At 38.4% G+C, this 23168-nt stretch overlaps 1 protein-coding gene across 6 annotated transcripts in view; it reads right to left on the reverse strand.

Moving 5' to 3' along the window:
- The window catches only part of LOC139947286 (testis-expressed protein 11-like), a 71180-nt gene that overhangs the window by 19860 nt on the left and 28152 nt on the right, over window positions 1-23168 (reverse strand). For all 6 annotated transcript variants that reach the window (XM_071945175.1, XM_071945176.1, XM_071945172.1 and 3 more), the window contains 11 exons: window positions 22883-23001; window positions 22549-22634; window positions 21552-21599; window positions 20108-20145; window positions 19079-19168; window positions 18234-18304; window positions 16676-16792; window positions 15822-15897; window positions 12861-13028; window positions 11574-11682; window positions 7821-7944 (listed from right to left, as the gene is read on the reverse strand). In XM_071945175.1, coding sequence (XP_071801276.1) covers window positions 7821-7944; window positions 11574-11682; window positions 12861-13028; window positions 15822-15897; window positions 16676-16792; window positions 18234-18304; window positions 19079-19168; window positions 20108-20145; window positions 21552-21599; window positions 22549-22634; window positions 22883-23001 — 1046 coding nt within the window. The remainder of the gene's footprint in view (window positions 1-7820; window positions 7945-11573; window positions 11683-12860; window positions 13029-15821; window positions 15898-16675; window positions 16793-18233; window positions 18305-19078; window positions 19169-20107; window positions 20146-21551; window positions 21600-22548; window positions 22635-22882; window positions 23002-23168) is intronic.

The following is a 23168-nucleotide window of genomic DNA, read 5'->3' on the forward strand; positions in this document are numbered from 1 at the left end:
AAGCAATGTGCACAGAAGGAACATCATGATAAACACGCAAAACCTCGCTCGTTTAATGTGAACGACACCGTTTATGTGCATAATTATGCGCCTGGCCCTAGATGGATGGCAGGGCGTGTAGTATCATTGTGTGGCCATCTTATGTACACAGTCCTACTTGAGGATGGTCGTGTGTGGAGACGCCATGTTGATCAAATGCGTTTCCGAGATGTGTCAACCACACCCAGTTTGGAGCCAAATTGGCCCATTCCTTCATCGGAGAGGGAGGAAATGGTTGGTGAACAACCACTTGTACAGATTGACAGTACACCATCAGTGGAAGAGCCAAGTCCAATGCCAGCAGAGCAGACAGGCTCACAGAACACAGAACCAGACATTGAACTTCGCAGATCCACACGCGTTCGCACCAAACCTGAACTCTATGGATTTCCAGATCTGTGACTCTAAAAAACACAGTTCTTCTTTTGTTACCATGGAAACAGTTGTTGATTAATAATAGTTCCTCATGTAACAATGGAACCAGCCAATAGGTTAATGTATGTTTTCCTACAGACCCGTGGGTGTTGGTTCTGAAACTAATTCTCTTGGATTTAATGTTCTAGTGTTCAAGTTGTTGTTTCCTTAAAGTTGTTGTGTTAAGTATTATCTAAAGGAGGAGGAGTTGTGATAACCTGTAGTTGATTATTGTGTTAGCGCCCTCTATTGACTGTTTGTAGAAAAGGTGTTTTGTAGTTGTGTTGGCATCCATCTTGTTGTTTATTAAAGTCATGTACACATGGTTTCGTTAACCTAATCCAGTGAGTTAAGTCAGTAATTGAAGTTACTACAATGTTGAACAGAAGAAACACAAGAAAAACAGCTGTCAGCATTTTAGAAATGCACACAATATTTCCAGAATTGACTTTTTACTATTTTGATTGCTGATTTATAAATTGAAACAAGTCAGGAAGGAGCCTCTGCATTTATCAGACTATAATGAAATAACCTCAAGCAACTTAGGAGCAGTCCATACAAACTGACCCCTGTCTGTAATCATTAGGTGATGCCCTCAATCAATTACACTTCTGAGATGGATGAGCTCAGAGGGACAGTTTAACATAAAGATGTATTATCATGTATTCAAAATACAGTGTAGCTATGGAATATAAAAGCAGTTGTTACCCAGCCAGTTAAAAAAATGCAGGATAAAAAGTACAAAAACCCCAAATGATCACATTCAATCTTAAAGCTCACTGATTGAGTTATCCACAGATAGCTTATTTTGATTGCCAAGATCAGAATAAGCTCATTATTTGACACATCTTGCGTGTCATTGCTAAATTACACTGTCTTCATTTTCTCTAAGCATGAAGACATTTTGATTGGTTTGATACTATGATGTTACAGGTAGGTATCACTTCATCTTTTGAAAGGTAAAAAATAAACTGTGGTATGAGCTTTTATCTCTGTAAAAATAAGAGCTTGCAGATAATTCATTTCTCAATTTCGTGTCAAAGTAAGCATGATGCTTTTTTTTAATGGATTTCTCTATCTTTCCTTTTTTGTCACATACATTTTACTAAGGTATTGCATGAAGGGATGGCCGTGAGCAATGTTTAATGGTTAGTTACTAAAAATGATCGCAAGTCAAGGCAAATATAGTATGCGCAATATGCTTCAGTGGTTTGGAAGCTTAAACAAAATTAAAATAAATGCTGGGCAGATTATAAATCCTCAAATTTGTCAAGAAATTATTGAAATTAATAAGCAAACCACATTGCCATGACTAGCAACACTTGTTTATTGATAGAGTTGTAAATTTAAGTATCGCCAATATACCTACACACTTACAAAAAAAAAATTAAAATTAAAACAACCCAATTGAAATTCTTTCAAAATGTTCCATGGAATTGTAATTAAACATGATCAGTTTAACTATAAAACCACAAACAGTTGGTGATAATTCAATTGATTTTAATATTGAGTTTCAGAAACATTAGTATCTTCTTACACCTCAGACCATCTGTACAGAATTATCCCTGATGGGAAATGGAGCAATTACTTTGTATCAGATCTCGTTTGAAGGCTGCATTATTAAAATATGGCTCTTAAAGTTACATTCCCAGTTGAAGAACAAAGTTATTTAGCCAATAGTTGTTTTCAGAACCAACACAGCTGCATAAAGCAAGTGTTGTTCTGCAATTCTTAATTTTCTAAAATGAAAAGCTGCATCCCCTTTCAGGTGATCCCCTGGCTGCCGCGTCCCAGGTTGTATCGTTATTTGGGTGTGATCCCTGGCTACACGGCAGTTATAGGTTGTATGGCTTCGGAGTGACCACAAACAAAGATGTTGTCAACAAAACAGGGAGACCACCAACAAAGGGTAGCTCAGTTGGTAGAGTACCAGCACGTTAATCTGGAGGTCATTGGTTCGAATTCAGCTTTAGTCAATTTGTCTTAGTTCAACCGCAAATCATTCAAAATGTACCCAGACAGTTTCCCTTATGGTTTGACAATCAGTGAAAGGGACCTTTTTAGAATCCCTAAGTAGCCTTTTCACCTCATGGTTGCCTCAGTGAGGCTTTTTCCTCTCTCAGTGGAGTTGAAAAAACCTCAGATATATCAGAGATATCCGGTATCAGAATACTCAAACAATTTGGATCAAATTGAAGAAGATGATAACGATGAAGAATGTCTAGACGCTTCAATTTGGGGGAATTAAGATGAGGATCCTTCTCCAAGTGGATGCGCATGATCAATTAAGGAGAAGATATCTTTGTGGCGTAACTAAGCGGGGCGCACTGGAGGTTGAGTGCAGTGTGCCATTCCGATGTTTTTAAATTTATTATCTCCATTTACATGAAGACATTATATTTAATTTTACACTCTCGTCCGTTGTCAGATTATGTTATTAAAACTACAGTGAATGGCACTGAAAAGGGGCTTGTCTAAGAGAAGTGTTAACAGAAAACAAAAGTGCCCCCTTAGAGATAAAATGGTGCTCCCTGTTGTGCCCACACCCCTAAAATGTTACCCTAGTTTTGGCGATGTAAGGTATTATAACAAAATTGGATAAAAATACTTAGATTTATTTTTTAATTTGTTGGCTTGAAGATGTGCCAACAAACATTTAACTTTTAATTGATAAGCCTCAATGAATTCTTTAGAAAAATTGATTAAGGGTTTTGGTCATCCACTCGAAACCTTTGTTTAAGTCCAAATTTCTTTTTCTTCACATAATTTGTAGCTTTTTGAATTTGTGGTTTTATAATCTTCATTTTTGGTTATACCGGTACTTGGTTTTATTGGGAGTAGATAAATGATTGCAGGACTCATGTTTGGTCTGGTAGACTATAGCCTGAACATGTAACATCACACTTGGAGGCTCATACATGAACACTAGATACCAGCCTTGAGCACCTTGAGGGATCCTGCTAGATGTAAATTTGACCTTGCATCCCATGCACACATGTAAACACATTACACTTGATACAAATATTCTAATGCACGTACATGCAGAAGTACAATTAACTGCTGTGGAGTACAACGTGTAGCTTATAAACTACATCACTTCGGAGCAGACCAATCACAACGCAGAAATTGAAAACTTATGTACAGTACATCACTGCATGGAGCAATTGCTCCATGATCACTGCAAGTGTACCCACTGATATTATTTGGCCTACATGTAGAAGACTAGTGTCTGTTGCAGATAAAGACAGGGAACCAGTCTAGGTAAACTATGGAGGCTACCTCTCCATGGGTAGACTGTGGCATGTATGATTCATTGGTGATGACAGATTCCATGACTAGAGCATGAACCACACATCCCAGGGCAAAGCTGCCTCAAGTACTAGAGATTGGATTGTGCATTAACAGTAAACAGTAGGGGGATCAATGCAGACAGTGTGACTTTCACCACACCACAGCAGCAATCATCACTCTAAACTATGTACACTCATGATGCTGAGAATATAAATAATAGTGGCTTCTTGTAGTGCGCTACATTTTTGAAGTACATGTATGAAACCAATTCCTTTACATGTAGTACACCTGTACCATAGAGATCTAGAATGTGCTGTGGTGCAATATGCAGCCAATCAAACCAGGAACACAAGGGCAAACCCCTTCTCTTTTTTTATAAGTGTACTGGGTTCATTACATGCATTACTCAACACACACAAGACCAATGGCTTAACGTCCCATCCAAAGGCTGCACTCTGGTGTTGTTCATCATATCAAATAGAATCAAATAGATAAATGAAAGTCTGGTCATGATAGGGACAAGTCTTATTCATCTTCCAAGCAAATCAGAAGTAAAATCCTTAAATCCAGAAACATCCTGATAACTCTCGAGCCTTCTATATAAACGGTCTATCAAAATAATACGCTTATTTAAGTCATGTGTCAAGTTTGGTTGAAGATGAATTCATTATCGCGGCACACATGGAATATGGAAAGTAACGCTTCTACATTGTACATCCCATACCAGGTTAAGGGATCAGGTTGACTCAGTGGTTTGTTCTTCGTCCACCTCTGTGGCCCTCAGTTCCAATCTCACTTAAGACAGGAGCCTTACATGTGGATTGGGTTTTAAGTCCCTAACTAAAGTGATTATGTGGGTTTCCCTTTTGGGGTTTTCCTCCCACATCTAAACTGAGCATTTCTTCTTCTTTCCTATTTATCCTCTAACTAGCGCTAATGGTGCTGTTGGATGTGTACTGTAAACAGACTCAAATAAAATAGATAACATCCAACTTAGGCTTCCTTGATGGAGGTGTAAACAAACTAATATAATAAATAATATCCAACGTCTTAGGCTTCCTTGCAATAATATGGCATGCAGAGGCACTATAATATTAATCTGTATTCCAGTCATGCTTGTGTGATAACTATCCGTTATAATATACAACACATTGTGCTTGGCATTTGAAGTTAATTCCCTCATAAATTAATATCTCCCTCAGCCAAAGGAGCGGGATGGTTAGTACAAATTGGCCTGCCGCCACTGTAGCCGTATCCACTTCGCATGTCTCTTCATAGACAGACCTGCTCTACATGTAGCGCTAAGGTTCAAATTTATTGTTCACCACACAGTACAGATCCAGTTGATCATTAAAGGGAAGGGTATAAGTTTGGTAATCTTTCAAATTATTGGAATGAAAACTTACTTGCCAGTTTTCGCAAAAGCATTCTGAGAATTATTTCACTTTGAAGCATAGTAATGTGGTTATAAAAATGGTGGAGAATTCCGTTTTCGAACTATTCTTCCTGCGTGGACTAAAACCATCTGAGACTTTTTGCAATACCTAAAAACACTACATGTACCTGCCTTAAAACCTGATTAAAACAATCTAACGGTGCCAAAAACCAAATACTTTGCCTTTAAAAAGCAAACAATCAATACTGTGATGATAGCAAAGGAGTCCAAATGGTCAGGCAGTTCCTTTAGAACATGGGGGTTTCAGGATGACCAGCCCCCCCCCCCCAACACTTGCATTGTTACATCTGTTTATAACAGATGTTTGATGTTTATACCAGTGACCATGAGGACAAGAAGTAAAGCAAGGCCTTTATCAGTAACTACCATTAGCTATTTCCTCAAGAGAGGTTCTGAATTTACTGTGTTTGGGTCAATGTTAGTGCTAGGTGTTTCCTGGACTTGTGAAATAACCTGTACATGTTTGGCCAACAGAACAAGAGAAAGTTTGCCTGCTATACATGTACCAGTGAGCTAGATCAATCATGTCTATGGTTTAGGCATATTACTTTAAACTGCACTATACTTTCTGTGAACTTAAAGATAAAACTTTGGGGCCCAGTAAGTCCAGTCTAGGTTACCATGAGCAGCGTGCCTTCACTAACCCCTGTAGGGATGTACATTACTGAAACAACATCGCTGATTGGCTCCCATAATGACTACTTTGCGTCCAAGCTACATGTACAGTGTACAGGTTAAAAACTGTTGAGCGTTTGTACGCCACTTGTAGTCCCTTTGTGCGTGCATGCTGATTGGCTCTCATAATGACTACTTTGCATCCAAGCTACAGTGTACAGGTTAAAAACTGTTGAGCATTTGTCCGGCACTTGTAATCCCTTTGTGCGTGCGTGGGAAAATGCAGGCATTTCATTCAAATGAGTTATGTTTTTACATGGTTATCTTAAACTGCATACAGTTTGACATATCACAAGATCAAAAAATGAGAGGGGACCAGTTGCTCTTTGACTTGATGCATCTTTGAGGGTTACATACTAAAGCGGGCACATAGAGTGGATCGGCCACAGGCCTTAAATTATTAAAATGTGCCAGATGAACTAATTTTAGAAGTTACAAGCGAGCAAGGCATGCTGGGAAAAATGGCGTGGGGAGATAGATCACCCCTAAGAATGAGTTTGCAGAAAGTCACTTGCAGGTTAGATTTGAACGATGTCTGGTACATGTACATCACCTAGTTTGGTCATAAGTGAATGCTAAATTTGAATTCCTCAAACTATATTCAGGATGTCACATGGTTTGGAGGTAGACCCACTAACGAGGGCGCTGTACTCTTTTTGATGAAACTCTACAGTTGTACTAGCCTCAAAGTCAAAATTGCAACCTTCAGATTAGCAAAGACAGGTATCCTTGTGCCACACATTTAATGGAAAATTGTTTGTGCACATGAGCGTTTGTAGTTTTTCTCAAGTCACTATGAAAAACTTCCATAAACCCTTTGGTTCTCCATAAAAAATAAAAAGTCAACAAAAAAAGTATAGAAATTCTTTTTATAAATGAAAGCCTCAGGAAAAGTGCCCTGTGGGGTTCATAATTTGACAGTGAATAGGGCAACTTCAGAAGTATCTCTGTTTATCCACACCATACAAACATCGATTAGGGAAAGTTCTGATCAGAGTATGAAGCCAATTCTGCATCAGATTATTTTGCTTTACCGAGTTTCTTATAAACCTTAATCTCAAGTGTCCAGCTGTGTCAACTGTAAAGTTCTGCCTGCCAGAATATGATATGGAATGCCAACACTAGGTAATAAAGATGATGGTCACACAAAGCAGATCCAATTTTTTTTCTTCCACAAACTAAAAGAAGATAGCGTTTTATTTTTAAACAATACTTTGATTAATATCTTACTGGAAAAGCAGACACAATTATGGTGTGATTGCAAAGCTTTCAAACCACCGTCAGGAAGGATATAATGATCGTTATGACTAGAGGGAAGAAAGAACCGTCAGCGGTTGTTTAGACAATTCAATAACAGGAACGAATTAATGACACTTTCAAGTTGACAATGTCTGCCACAAAAGCCTGTCCAGATTTTTCATCTAGTACAGGGAGTCAAGGGTTTAATTACCAAATGTATACCGATCAGTGCAGGGTACCAAGGATTCAAGGTAACAATGTAACAAAAGTTCATCCAAATGTTTAACAGCTTCGCGTAATGTCCATGATCATGAGACTTGATAGGATGTCAATTGTTTAGCATTTCATCAGTGAGTTTGGTTTGTGCTCTGATGAGGTAGTTTGAAAGTGAATGTCAGGCTTGGAATTTCATCTTGGAGAGGGCAGGGCCAGTTTTTTATTTTGTAACGGGCACTTCTGTTGGAAAATCTTGAAGTCAATAACTTAAATTCTGAAGGGTCACCAAGGTCAATATTATCGTGCCAATAGTTTAATGTCCCATCTTAAGGGCAGAGCAATTATAGTTAAGTGTCTTTATTAAGGACACAAGTGCCATCTGGGACTGGAATCCGACCTCTGCTGATCAGAAACACCAGTGCTTTAGACCTGTTAAACTTTTCTGCCCTGACACGCTACTTGCGCTTGATAATGTTTAATCTGATCTTACCTTTTCAGGGTCTTCCAGTAAGCTGAGAGCTGTATTGGAGTAGCTCCATGCCTCTTCCCTGCTTGCCTTATCATAAGATACACCACTGCGTAGGCACAAGTCCACCATACTATGGATGGCCTTACTGCAATAAAACAATAACACCATTCCGAGTTATATTTGAATGATGTCTGAGTGAATATCTCGTTTTGAGTTCCTTAGAAAAGAGACATTGCTACGTGTACATTACATACAGTGGTTGGAAAGATTTTGCATTGTATAAAAAAAAAACTTGAGAGAAATATATTCATGCTGCCTGGTTGCCAGGATGCCCTTAAAAATACAACCTTCAAACATGAGACATTAAAATAACTGTTTTTACTGTTTTTAAAAATTTACAACCAGCTCAGTTATAAAATGTTTGCATTACTTCTTTACAGTTTATCTATACATGTATGTTGATCAACAAACATAAACATTTTAAGACAGATTTTTATAGGGACCGGTGCCTTTGATTGGTCGAGCTGGTCAATGAAATGTGTTTGAAACTGTTTGTTATGAAATATGTATGGTTAGAAAGACGTTTTAAAAGTTAAATATAATGCATTTCATAACAAACGGTTTCAAGTGCTTTTCATGGACCAACTAATTCTTTTAAACACTGAGACCAATTTATGTAGCACTCCCTTACAAGGGTTAAGAAGGTGCTGTGGTATTCAGCAAACACTGCCAGAAACACTGTGGCAAACAATAAGTGTACTTGGGTTTCCAGGCTACTCAGTAACAATTTCCCTGATATTTCTGAGAGCAAACCAATGTGAAATCATATTAAAGTAGGAAGAACGTCAAGCCTGGAGTGTTTTGACTTTGATTTGAGTTTTACGTATGTCTGGCCCCTAGTGGTCAGGCATCACATCAGTCCATCATATGAATTCAACCAAAACCGATAAAGTTGGTTTTGGAGGATATTGGTTGCTTATAAACCAAATAGCAATACAAACAAACAAATACAGCAAGGCCACACAAAACCTTCCGGTGTTTAGATATAATAACGGACATTATGCACAGGAAATGGTCTTTGGGGCTCTCACACTGTAGATAGCATCAAAACCACAGTCGGACAAAACAAAGGAAATGAAAGAATGCAGACTTTTAACCCAAGTACTAAACAATAGACTGATACCGAATCAGGGCTTAAATTGTACACTGGACCACAGGCATGATCGAGGCCACTGATTTTAGTGTCGGGCTGTTAACATGACGAAACAAGTCCAGCAATCTTGTGTTTGTCAATTGAATAATAAAACCTCTGTGCAATATCTTAACAAAAACAAGTTATGTTCAAATATTCACTTTATTGAGTCAGATCCTAAACATCTTTTCAATTATCCTGCCTTTCAATGGACCCTTCCCATGAAATATGAAATACTTCATGGTAAGGGTTTATATTAAGTAATGAAGTAGAAAATGTGTGTGCATAATGTTCGGATATCCTTCGCCATGTACAGTAATATTATGTTTACTTTGATGCAAATTGATTGTGAATCTTTGTGTTAAATTATTTTGAGATCAAAGGAACATGTACATGAATGTACATCTGTCAGGATACCGCTAGCTGCTTGTAGGTAGTAAGTGTAACATTAGATGTTCAGCAGATTTCAAGAAATGCTAGGATTAATCCTATCTCAAGTTACGAAGAGAATAACTTAATGTAGGATGGGTTCAATGCCTCCTAACTCAAAGTCCTAGCTAGGATCCCAAGTTAGGAAGAGTTTGGTGAAATCCTTTTGAACCTGTTGGCAGAGGGCGCTGTTTCTAAAAAGGTAACAACATCTATCCACTTTTCTTCCTCCATGCCACAATTAAGGCAATCAGCTGCTCAATCTCTATTAGTTGGTTTGCCAGAGGCACCGTATTAAAAACTATGGGTCGCCCAAATTCAGGTAGTTCGTGGAACTTGGCAAAAGCGCTAACATTTATGGTAACACTTTTGTTTAGCAACAATGATTGCCTGACATTCAATTTGTCATACAAAAAAACAAAAATCATGAACTTTTGTTTTGATCAATAATAAAAAATAATAAAAAGTGTTTTTTTTTTTTTTTTTTTTTTAATTGACTCTGCCGATCAATAGGCTGGGTTGCAGTCAAGGTCCTGACAATTTCATTGGGGTAGCTCGGCTAAAAGTTTGCCGATTGCTTGTTTAAAGGAAATTGATTTTATCTGATCCTTGAATCAAGAACATGTGATCCCAAATTCATTTCCAATGAATGTGTTTCACATCAGTCAAGGTTTGGCACAGGTCATTGTTAACTATTCAAGGCTTCTACGGAAGAGTCAGATTCAATTTCAGGATTTCCAGGGTTTTATTTTACCTATTTTTGTCGCTAACCTCAAGCAAACACATTTAATTGGCCTCCTTCCTTCTCTTATTTTTACTGTATTTCACTATTTTATGTGTACAATTTAGAGTGTATTATTGATTTAGGTTAATTGATTCAGCCTTATTATTTTCCTTCAAATAAAACAAAAGGTAATACAACACTGTAAATTGTAACTTTGTTGTTATTCTGCTTCCTTTTTGGTGTTACCGGGTTTGACAACACTTCCCTGAATTTTGAGCTTCATTTACGTCTGATGCACTTCATCAAGCAAACTTTTGAAGCACTGATAACAGGCATGATATTTGGATCTTGGTAAAAGTAGGCATTTTTTATTGAGTACATTGGACTAAACTACATGAACAATCATTGTGTACCTTTTAGGCTATTCAATTACAATTTTTCTGATTAACTCCAAAGGGCCAAAAACATCAGAAAACAGACTTAAAGGCAGTGGACACTAGTTATTGGTAATTACTCAAAATAATTGTTAGCATAAAATCTTACTTGGTAACAAGCAATGGAAAGCTGTTGATAGTATACAACATTGACAGAAACGACTCCCTTTGAAGTATCGTGTGACAAGGGTGTTTTTTCTACCATTATTATCTTGCGACTTCAATGACCAATTGAGGTCAAATTTTTACAGGTTTGTTATTTTGTGCATTATGTTGAGATACAGCAAGTGAGAAGACTGGTCTTTGACAATTACCAAAGGTGTCCAGTGTCTTTAAGTAGGAAGAGAAAACAAACTTTCGAAGCACTTACTTAATCAAGCAAGCAAATGCATGCACACAAATAATTATTAATTTTACCAACTAAAAAACAAATTAAATGGTTTTGTTGCTGTGGACATTTTCTGGTTTACAGTGGGACTCCCAGTCCATACTGGGTGCACCAGTACTTATTGAATACCCAGGTTTGAACAAAATAGTTTCCATACACCTTCACGCCCTGCAACAGCTAATGGCCTAGGTATGGTTACATTTGCAACTTTTTTAAGCCTCTGAATGCACACAATTTTGTGCAAAAGTGTGTTTTTCTTTCATTTCTCTTGCAACTTCGATGAACAAATGAGTTCAAATTTTCACAGTTGTGTTTTGTTGATACATGTATGTTGGGAAACACAAAGTGAGAATACTGTTTTTTTTCACAATATTACAAAAGGTGTCCAGTTGCCGATTTCAACTCTTTCTAGCTTCTAGGATTAATCTTAGGACTTGGGACGATTTTAGTTCCGTATCCATAGATGTTAGGACACATTGAACCCATCCTAAGTTACATGTAGGACGAGTTACTCGTCCTAACTCGAGATAGGATTTAATCCTAGCGTTTCCTGAAATCGGCTGCAGTGCCTTTTATCATGCCCCCCTTAGTCAAAGTTACTACCAACCTGCATTTGTTGAGATCGGTGCCATTAGTCTGTAAGTATCTCTGTATAACAGCCTGTAGTGCTTTCTTACATACAGAGATAGCCTTGAAAGGGGGCTCCAAGGCAAGTGCTGAAACAGAATACAACTAAAGTCAGTCTCAGTAAACTGAAGTGCATCATCTTTTCTAGGGGAGCACTTCTGGCCCAGAGTAAAATTGTAGTTTGTATTTGCAATGTTCTTAAACATGTTAAACAATCCCCTCTTTCAGTGCCCTTTCTATGCTTTCTACAATCTGATGTGGGCGTAAAAAAAAACAATTAAAATCTTTGCGTGCAGAGAGAAAAATGCTTTAAAACATTTAAGTTACAGAATAATAGCGAACAACCAACAATTAATATCAATCGGGTGCAACCCATCCCCCCCCCCCCAATCAATTCACCAGTGGTCAAAAATCACAGCACTAATTGTCAACGTTTGAAATCACCTTAAGGGGCTTCCTATACATTTGTACAAATTAATTTGTGTAAATTCTTTTTTAGAAAGTTTTGTATTTAGCTACTTTTTAATTGTCAAGTAAAATTTTTTACACACATGTTAATGTATGTACAACCCCTATGTTCAATTAAAATACCTTGTCAGTTCCCCTTGTTGTTTATCATTTGATATTTGTACCAAAAATTTGCATCCCCTTAAGGTGATCCCTGGCTGCTGCTTCCCAGGTTGTATCGTAAACTTGGTTGTAATCCCTGGGTACAAGGCAACTAACGGTTATACGGCTTCTTGACTGGCACACCCTTCCCAAGACAGTATTGACAAAATAGGGAAACCAAATCAAGTGTATACTTTGTTTGTGGGTTTCATCATCAATAGGGTGTGATGGCCGAGTGGTTTAGAGCATCCAATTCAAATTCTAGTGGTACATGTACACATGTAGCTCATCAAGGTGTGGGTTCGAACCCCGGTCGTGACACTTGACCAAGATACTTTACTACATGCATACTTGCTTCTCTTCACCCAGGGGTATAAATGGCAGCATGTGAGGGTAGAGGTTGATATTGTGTATGAAAAAGCCTTTGGAGTGCTACGGTTACCCAGGTTGTATACTCCCCGGGGAGCTGAGAATGATAAACGGGATGTTATTTGCCCAATGGAAAAAAAAAAATTAAAGCGCATTGAGACAGTTTTTGTGAAATGCGCTATATAAGAACTTGTTACTATTATTATTGTTGGTTTTACCCATACTATTGTTTTTTATTTTATTTTATATATGTGCCCTTTTGATGCTAGTAGCTATTTGTCCAACCTACCAGCCATAGATTCCAGCATTTTAATCTCTGTAGCAGGATTAGACAGTACCTCCCCCAGGATTCTCTCAAGCTCTGGGGTATTCCCTAGGTTAGCTGAAGCTTCAAACTCATACAGAGTTAGCATTGCTAAAGCTGTGTCTCTACTACTGCTGCTACTGCCACTGCTCCCTATAAAACAAGAATATACGTGTACCACAATGATTTCAATTATTGCCTACAGTACCAAAACAATAGTTACCATTAGAAGAAAAAAAAATAGATCTACGTAATTTTTTTTGTGGAATTCTTGTCATGTGTCATTTTTCATTATACAATTTCCCCTTGGGTGCCATTTCCCCCCTTATACATGTAGGTGTACGTAAACAACACAATGGACCCCATCACAGCATGCAGAAATGTGTTCATTATGACACTGTTCCTGGTGGCACAATGCAGTGGAATATACAGGTGTATAGCGAAATGTATCCTTAACAAAAACAATTGTTTTAATTACAAACGTTTGGCACTACATGTACACAGAAGTATTGATGGACCAAGGTCCTAGCTTTTTATAATTTCTACCAAATAATCAATCCTCAGCTGTTCAGCATGAGTGGACACAACATGTATTTACTTCTACCAGAGATTAATTAGCTTGGTGTCACAAGAGGACGATATTTTTGTATTTATATTCTTATTCATGATGTCATCCAGCAGAGCTGGCACTCCCTAAGTTAGAATGTGTTTCAAGTAGAAGTAACTTATGTTAAATATTCAACAAGTGACGGCCGTCATTCTCCAATCCGGTGGTGGTTGGAATTTGTTTCAATTATCAATAGTTATGGAGAAGAAAGATTGTTTTGGCTACCTATGGAAATATTGGAGGGGCAGACGGAGAGAGCGACCCAACGAAGGAGGGTTGAGAGCGTTAGCTCTAGTCAAAAGTCGATATAAATGATCCGAATTTGAGCAAGTTTTGGAACAAGTTCCCACAGTTATCTAGGCGATAGCCTATAAACAGGTTTTGTCGGAAGACACAGAGTTGGTGATAGCCAAAGTCAGACAGCGGTAGCTGTATAGTGAGGAGCAAGCCGGGTGAAGAGCCCTGGGGTTGCTTGACCACCCCTAACAGCCAGAATTAACTGGCTTCTTGTACGGACTTGCAAGTCCTATATTAGTGGCCGGAAGGAAGGCAACCAATGAATAGAGATAGTGTAGACGTAGGACCAGGGTAAAGACACAGGGTCTCGTGAGCCAATCCAGAGTGACGATGGGAAAAATATACCCCGCCGATATTGTGCAGCCCATGGGTGAAGATTGTTAATGGTGGTAGGATTTAGTATGAGTAAAGGATTATTCGATATTGTAGCTCATAATTAATTTCGTAAAGTTAGTGGAAACGCAAACGATTAATTAGTTCCAACTGTGATTCATAAGCAATGTTTCTTTGTTTGGATGTACATAGTGTAAATAAATTTAAGTTTTATTTTCTCAGTTACTAAACAAAGGTTTCTAGGTTCATTTTGTATGGTTGTTGAGCAGCAAAGCGAGGACGCATTGCGCGTGAGTGTGCATGGGACTCGGGGTTGTGACACTTGGGCACAAAAGTCAAAGGGGTCAGATAAACAATAAAATGGTAGTAGGTACTGTTAGGCATGTTCACAAATTTTCAATGATGTGAAATACATGTAGCAGAATGTCATGCTATGGTATAAAACTGATGGTCATCTTTGTACATCCCATCATTACTTGCTCTATGCTTGAGTACAGCATGGTTTGTCCACAGTACACACCACAACAGAGGTTCTTTTTGGTATCAGAGTACCATTGTACTAACAGTGTCTCTGCAGTGCTCCAAGGGTTCCGCAGAGTGCCCAAACGTTCGATGCCCAACACAAGTAACAGTTTACAACATAGGAAGTACCAAACTACTGGGACAAGTCGGAATCTAAACATTATCCGGCCGACCCAGAACTGGACGACCTGCTGCAAACATCCAAGCTATTCTTGATGCCCTGGAAGAACAGCAAGAAGCAGATGATGGTGGCAGGTATGGTGGGAGGGTTAGCTGTCGTCGTAATCGGGTAGGGTTGGACCCGTCAACCTTCAACAGGATTTAGCGTTGTGATCTGCACCTATACCCTCACTAAATCATGAAACGGCAACAACTGTTGCAGCATGGGGATCAACCAAGGAGGCGTACATTTTTTACATTGCTTCTGGCACAGGGACCATGGCACAGGGACAAGGGTTCCTTAATGATTTAATCAAGCCGGATTTTCCTTGAACGCCATGCTGAATTGCCACAACATAAGGGAGTAAAAACCTGTTGATTTCGACTACCAATGAAATAAACGGCCGGCAGACACTGAAGTCTGGATTGGGTTGCTTGGGAATGGCTTAATCATTGACCCCTTCTTCTTAAATCTAGGGGCCCGGTCCTTTTCAGTTGCTGGTCCCCGATGCTGGAACGCCCTGCCAAGTCATATTCGAAACACCAACACACTCCAGACATTCAAAAGTAAATTAAAAACACATCTATTCTCTTCTCGCTCATAAACCTACTTTTTCGTAGCTCTCTTACCAGCACATTGTATCTTGTAAAATGCGCTTTATAAGCCTTGTTATAGGCAGTGTATGTGCGCTATACAAATCTGAAATTATATTCTGTAGCAACATCACATTCATCCAATATGGGTATTGTTTTTATCCTTCCTTATAAATTTGTAATTCACATAAAGCATAACCACAAAGACAGTGCATCATGGAACAAGCATGCTTCCATTGCAAAGTAATACAGAACAGCGTTCACTTCACATTACTACATATAGGCATTCTTTGCTTACACGGCTAGCACACTAGCCCTGTGTTATAGAATAATAGTAATTCAAGAGCAGAATTCGAAGGTGAGCAGCGCTTGAAATTGAGCCGTCATCTTGATTCCTCAGTGGACATTACAAAGAACTAAATAACTCATGGTACCTTGTTTTTGCTGTAGCTCCTGTGATAATGTCCTACAAGCTTTCACATGGTCAAGGCACTGTTTGAAGGCAGAGATCTGTAAAAGAGGCAGGCAACAGGAGTCATACAATCTTGATCGTGGCGGCACATGAATTGTCTTATTTTTATTGGAAAGGCGCGCGAACGCGACACACTCTATTACACAGCAAACAATGTAATATACCCATGGCGACCAATGTACTGTACCCATAGAAACCAGTGTACTCCACCAATAGCAACAGCAGCTACTAGGTACCTCAACGTCTAGGAGTATGTAGGGGGTGTTATCTAACAAACACGTTAAAAAGAATGCTCCGCTAACAACTCCAGAGTCCTAGTAATAAATCATAGCACTCCAAGTGGTCAATAAGGGAATAAAAGGGTAGCAGCGTGTTCTTAAAACTGCTATTTAAAACCAGCAGGGTCGTGTAGCCGTGCGATAAAGGCCCGGGCCGAAGGCGAAGGCTTTTATCGCACAAACACGACCCTGCAAGGTTTGAAACGGCCGTTTAAGAACGAGTCACTACCCTTTTATTCCCATCCACCGATGCCTTTGTGGTTAAAAGGCGTTATACATTGTAAAGTAAGAAACTCTGTAAAACTTATCCGTTTTCCAACGTCCTTGAGCTCTGTACATGTGTTGCATTTCTATGACTGAGACAGTTTTCGGATATGCATTAGTGTGCATAGTATGTATCTAAGCGTATCCTTAAAAAAAGAGTAAAAACAGCTCCAGCTGGTTATTATCAACCGTTTAAACACCCCCACATCACGCGCTCTCCACCAATAGGAATAGCGAAACTGTCTGAGGTATTTATGAAAAATGTTTACTATACCTTGTCCTGTTGATCAGGGTGCTCCCTAGCCATCTGTAATGCAGCAGCTGAGGCCATCAGAAGGCATGTCTTTTGACGGTATAGATTACTGAGATCACAGCCACATAGCTTGGTAAACTGTATCAGGAATTGTAATGTACATGTACATGTACATTAGAGACTTTGAATACTTTGGGGTTGAACAAAGAGAAATTTACAAGAGTGGGACTTCAACCACTCACTTTTTGAATAACAAACTGGAACTACATGTAATGTTGGACCTCTAAAGGCAGTGGACACTATTGGTAATTACTCAAAATAATTATTAGCATAAAACCGTACTTGGTAACGAGTAATGGGGAGAGGTTGGTAGTATAAACATTGTGAGAAATGGCTCCCTCTGAAGTGATGTAGTTTTCGAGAAAGAAGTTATTATCCATGAATTTGATTTTGAGACCTCAGATTTTGAATTTGAGGTCATGAAATCAGGCATCTGAAAGTACACAACTTTGTGTGACAAGGGTGATTTTTCTTTCATTATTATCTCGCAACTTCTACGACCGATTGAGCTCAAATGTTCACAGGTTTGTTATTTTATGCATATGTTGAGATTCACCAAGTGAGAAGACTGGTCTTCGACAATTACCAACTGTGTCCAGTGTCTTTAAGGTCTCCCGATATAGAGGGTTTCATGGGTTACACAATGTACATGTAATAATTGTTAGGAAGAGTTGATGGTTCTTGGAAGACGTGATTGGTTTATTCACAGCGCTTTGGCAATTAGAGCCTTTTGGTGACACTAGGTGGCAGTAGACGTACCAGAAATAACACTTGTTCTCGGAAATGTGTGCATGCTCAAAAAACATTAATAATGGTAAGTAAGTCTGTTCCACCTACACTGTAGGATTCTTAAGTGGCTCACTGTTAGAATAAAGCAACTGAACATGTTCCACATTGAGGTCATTCTTTGTATTCTAGCCTATTTCATTAAACATTCATAAAAAGTATACATTAATTAACAAGTTGCAGTAAAAAAAGAAGATATGAACCTAAGGGTGCAAGTTTCAACATACAGATTAAAAGTAGGAAAGGAATCTGAAAGATTCTAGGTCCAATTTGACCTGTAAATTTAGATGTAAATTTAAAATAGCTGTTTTTGACTACTTTGATTAAGTTTTCACTGAAAGTATTGCACGAAAAAATCTGCTCAAGCTCTGGAGTTTCTGATCAGTAGAGTGGGGGTTCAGGTCCTAGTCGTGACACGTGTGACCCAGCAAGACATTTTCAACATTATTGCTTCGTCCAGATGCGACTATGTACGCCCTTGGTCCTGTGTGTTGTTCAATGTGGGTAAAAGAACCCAGTGCATTAAGAGAAGGAGGTTTCTCCCAGTGTGTTTCTAGCATAGCTGGCTTCAGACTGTGCTGCAGCACCTTGTAAACCATTATACATGGTGCAACATAAGCATGATTTAAGTGCAGGTCTAAATAGTTCAAAAGCTTAGCATACGCTGTGTCTTAAACATAATGAGAGCCGACTATTAATATCATTTCAGTTTAACATTCAGTGATTTTTTTACCTTGCCACAGAAGATGAAGAATTCATGAGTCAATGTACAATTCTGTGCTGTCTCCAGAGCCATGTTCCAAGCTATAATCAAAAGGAGAATCATTTCACATTAATCTCACTTTGTCTTCTCTATTAATTGTTCAGTGCTTTTTAAATCCCATGATAAAAATCCAAATCAAGTTCTTATGGGGTAGCACATTTCACAATAACCGTCTCAATGCTCTTTACATTAGTGCCCTGCCGTCGATTTCACAAAGAGTTAGGACTCGTCTTATCTCGAGTTAGGACGAGTAACTCGTCTTAACTTAGGATTAATCTTAAGGTCTGCATGCTACAGTGCAGGGTTGGGACTCGTCCTAAGTCCAGTCTTAAGTTAGGAAGAGTTTTGTGAAATCGACGGCTGGTCATTAGGACAATACCATTCCTTTTTAATCTTTCTCAGCTCCCTGGGAGTATACAACCTGGGCAACTGTGGTGCTCAAAAGTTTTTGCATACACAATATCAACCTCTACCCTCATCTGTACCCATTTACACTTATGTGTGATGAGAAACAATTTTAAATAGGAATGAATCTTGCTCAAGAACAAGTGTCAAGACTGGAATCGAACCCATACTCTGATGGCTTAACCACCAGAACTTGAATTTGATGCTCTTAACCACTCGGTCACAATACCCCATTTAGGATTGCTCATTTTGGTTTTCATTCAGTGTCCCATACAGTACATCCATTGTACATGTGTAAAGACCTACATAGGCTGAAGCCATGGCTAGAATTTGACCCCTGTTTTGCCACTTTGGACGACACAAGCTTCCCTTTTGCCTCTTTTGATTTATAAGCCTTGTTATTAACTCACCAATCTTCATGAACCAAGATGCTTCATTTATGTTTGATACACCAGAGTCATTCATTGCAGAGTCTGCTTGAGTGCAGAGGGTATTGTAGGCTGAAGGGAAATCAATAGAAAGCTCAGTGAATATCACAAACACATGTGGTCAATAACAAATGTAAAGGCAATCTAAGAAACCACACACACACATTTAGTCTAGAAACTAACTAATCAAAACTCAAATTGGCAATAAAAAAAATTATAGCATCTTTTGATAGTATAAAAAGCATTTTGAGAATCAATGCACTTCAAGGTAATGTGGTCTTGTGGAAATGGAAAAAATTATCGGTTTTTATCCCCCAAAAAATTAATTTTAGAAAGATTGTGTTTTCCAATTACAAATTATTCCTTGGTGTGGACCCAGTTGCATGGCTCGGTTCACCACAAAATTATGCACTTACGATCAGTGATTGGTTACCATCACCATTCCTCACTTCTAGAGGATATAATGCCTCGTAATGTGGAGTACTCATGCACACAAGCACAAAATTCCCTGCTAAACTCGCTAACTCTGTATTGCGAGATACAGTGAGTAAGTTCACTTACAAAAGACATCCGTGGTTTCATTAGGGAGCGTCTCAAAAGTCGGGCACGTTCCTAGCGCAAAAGAACAATCCTGCGGGCATATGCCCGCAGGATCGCAACATCATGACATTAGGAACGTTCTAACATGAGATTGGACGAGGTCACGCATTTGGAACGATCCAAAAGATCGCTCTGGCGGTCCAAAGGACCGGTCCAAGTAAAGCAGCGGGGATACTCTTGCGATCCAAAAAGAACGTTCCTACCGTTCCGACTTTTGAGACGCTCCCTTACCAGAAATGTACAATAAAGAAACAGACTTGCACACAAAACTTTGGTTCCTGAACAATAGAGGCCTACATTTATGTTTTCAAAATAACAAGACTAAAAGACAATGTTTTTAATAAGCTGGTGAGCTGCGAGTCTGGCTTGTTGCATGTAAAAGATTTTAATAGTAGTTCTATCCTGGCTAACCTGTGGTCAAGTACGCTAACACTGCTCTAGCTTCTGTCCTGGATTTACAGCAATATAAAGAAATCAAGGGTCAATTAAGTCCAGTTGGGTTTAAAAGTTTCCAAAGGCAAACATCAGAATTCAAAGATATGTATGAACAAAATAATTAGCAACAAAAACTAGAACTAATATGGTAAAGATCCAAATTTAACAACAAACTTTTATAACTGTCTGAACACACGTTTTATACAGGTAAACTTACAAGTTATGATTTTTTTTCTTTTTTTTTCTATAAAGTTGGTCAACATGTCAACAACAACAACAACAAAAACAATTAGAATAACTGATAAATAAAGGTACAACAAGGTAACAATTCAGCCTTAACGCACGAACCTTTCCCAAACAGTAATACAAACCAACACCAACAAGGGTAACTAATATTCAAATAAAGTTATACATAAAGTAAGCTAGATATTAAGTTAAGAAAAGATTAAAAAGTGAATTATGTAACAAAGCAATCACCGAGAAAAAAAGGAGAAAAAAAACAATATAACGCAAGACAACATTTCAAACACGCTTATTTAATTTAAGGAATTTTATTTAAAAATCATTGTTAAATTAATGCAGTTTTCTATCCAATAAACTCAATGGTACATGTAACAATCATTAATAGAGGACCAGATTTAAACATTTGTTTTCATGTTGAGTCACACAAATTGCAAAAGTTTGTTTTATTGTTGATTCTTGTTTATTGGGTGGTTATTGATGATATATCCAAAATCGGACGCTCTTTAGGTATTAGTTACCTCCCCGGTTTACCCTTAGTAAACATGGCATAGACATTTCAGGCTATTTAAAGACAATGGACACTATTGGTACTTGTCAAAGACCAGTCTTCTCACTTGCTGTATCTCAACAGATGCATAAAATAACAAACCTGTGAAAATTAGAGCTCAGTTGGTTGTCGAAGTTGCGAGATAAAAAACACCCTTGTCACACAAAGTTGTGTGCTTTCAGATGCTTCATTTCGAGACCTCAAATTCTAAACTTGATGTCTCAAAATCAAATTCGTTGAAAATACCTTCTTTTTAGAAAACTACGTCACTTCAGAGGGAGCCGTTTCTCACAATGTTTTATAATATCAACCTCTCCCTATTACTCGTTACCAAGTAAGGTTTTATGCTAATAATTATTTTGAGTAATTAACAATAGTGTCAGTTTTTCTATTGGTTGCAAGAAAACAATTTTAAAATATCAGTACCCCAAGTAAAATAGGCAATATTTTTAATAACCACCATATGAAAGAGTGGGTGACCGTTGCAACGTTCCAGTATAAAAAGCTTGATTTTCATCATAGAAGTGCCCCTTACAAGAGGAAAGTTGCTATGCCCTCTCAATAATGAAATTCAAGGCCTTCAGTTTTCTCAATATAATTAAATCAAAACTTGGAAAAGAAATTACTCACATATTGTCTTTACCATCAGTGAACGTCAACTGCAAACGAGTTAAGCACCTGCAAGAATACCAAAACAAGTTTTATTTTGCTACACACATGTCGAGCAAGACGGACCTATTATCGAAAATAGTATGAATTTTTAAAATATTTTTTTAAACATATTTTGGCATAGGCAAATTACACTATATTAACCTTGTTCATCGTGTCCTAAGTAGGCCCGATCCTTGGCCTAAACCATGGCATATTTTCGGCCATGGTTGTTGGAATATCAGACTTGCCTATGCCCTAAATATGCAAAATACAATGAAAAGAGGTGGCAACCTATCAATCATTTAAAAAAAAAATGTTTACAACAAGAGGAAGGTCTGGTATAACGCCAGGGAAAAGGGACATTTTGAGATGAAGCTACAGCACCCTTTGTCCCTCTTTGTACAGGAACAGGGTAAGTGAATGACTTTGCACACTACTGAATGGATTGTCCAGAGCATGATTACATGTCAGCCGGTCAACTGACTGCAACCTAAAGAGGACGCTCCATATTTATTGCAGGCATTTATACAGGTCAACCCCAAAACACCCACCACTACTGGGGAAAAAAGCTTCCACGCTGCTGCCCCCAAACTCTGGAATGATTTACCTCACAGCATCCGCCACTCTAGCTCACTAGCAACCTTCAAGAAATCTCTCAAAACCCACCTGTTCAACTGATTTGCTTGCTTTTATTTATTCTTTGCTCTTTGTTTATTTTGTGTGTACAGCGCTGTGGTACTTTCCCCTGGTAGTTAGAGCGCTTTATAAATACCTTGTATTATTATTATTAACCCCGGGTTTGCCCCTAAGTTTTTTAACGACTAGCCAGCAGAACCAAATTGCTTGCCATTTCACAAGTCCGTCAGCTTTTTGTATAGTTCATACAATGTGTTTTAAATACCAATCCACATCATCCTAAGCAGTAGTCAAATACTAGCAATAGAAGAACATGTAATCCAAGTGCCATCCAACTGACCTTAGTGAGGTTAGGACCTGCTGCTGATCACCAGAATGTTGTACAAGCTTCTCCAGGGCTCTCACTGCAACAATGCGATTACTCTTCTGTAACAACAAAAATTACATCAGTGAGCTTAAAAGTTAACAACATTCAGGTTAAATGGAGAAGACCTGGGACAACTAGCAGCGGCGGAATACAAGGCTATTATTATGTTCATTCAAATTGGATTACACATTGAACACCTCAATTAGCACCAATAACAGGTTGAATAGGAAACTAGAAGATTTTTACGTCACAGGGCTGAATTTGGGACATCAAAATTCGTATTGCATTCACATTCGCATTCTCTAACCTCGAGAGCCATTTGAGCAGCCAGGCAGATGAGGTTAAGTACAGTCTCCTTCGTATCAATCCCATCTCCATCTTGTCTTTGTTTACTACTGTCACTGAGTCTCTGTATGGCCTTAGTAGCTAAAGAAACGAGACAAGAAAAACAAATTATCATCAAATCATAAACAATGAGCAACACAGTTGTAGAGTGTCATGGCCGAGTGGTTAAGAGCATCAAATTCAAGTTCTGGTGCGGTCACCGGAGTGTGGGTTCGAATCCCGGTTGTGACACTTGTGTCCTTGAGCAA

This window comes from Asterias amurensis, chromosome 14, assembly GCF_032118995.1.
Source record: "Asterias amurensis chromosome 14, ASM3211899v1".
NCBI classification, from domain to species: domain Eukaryota; kingdom Metazoa; phylum Echinodermata; class Asteroidea; order Forcipulatida; family Asteriidae; genus Asterias; species Asterias amurensis.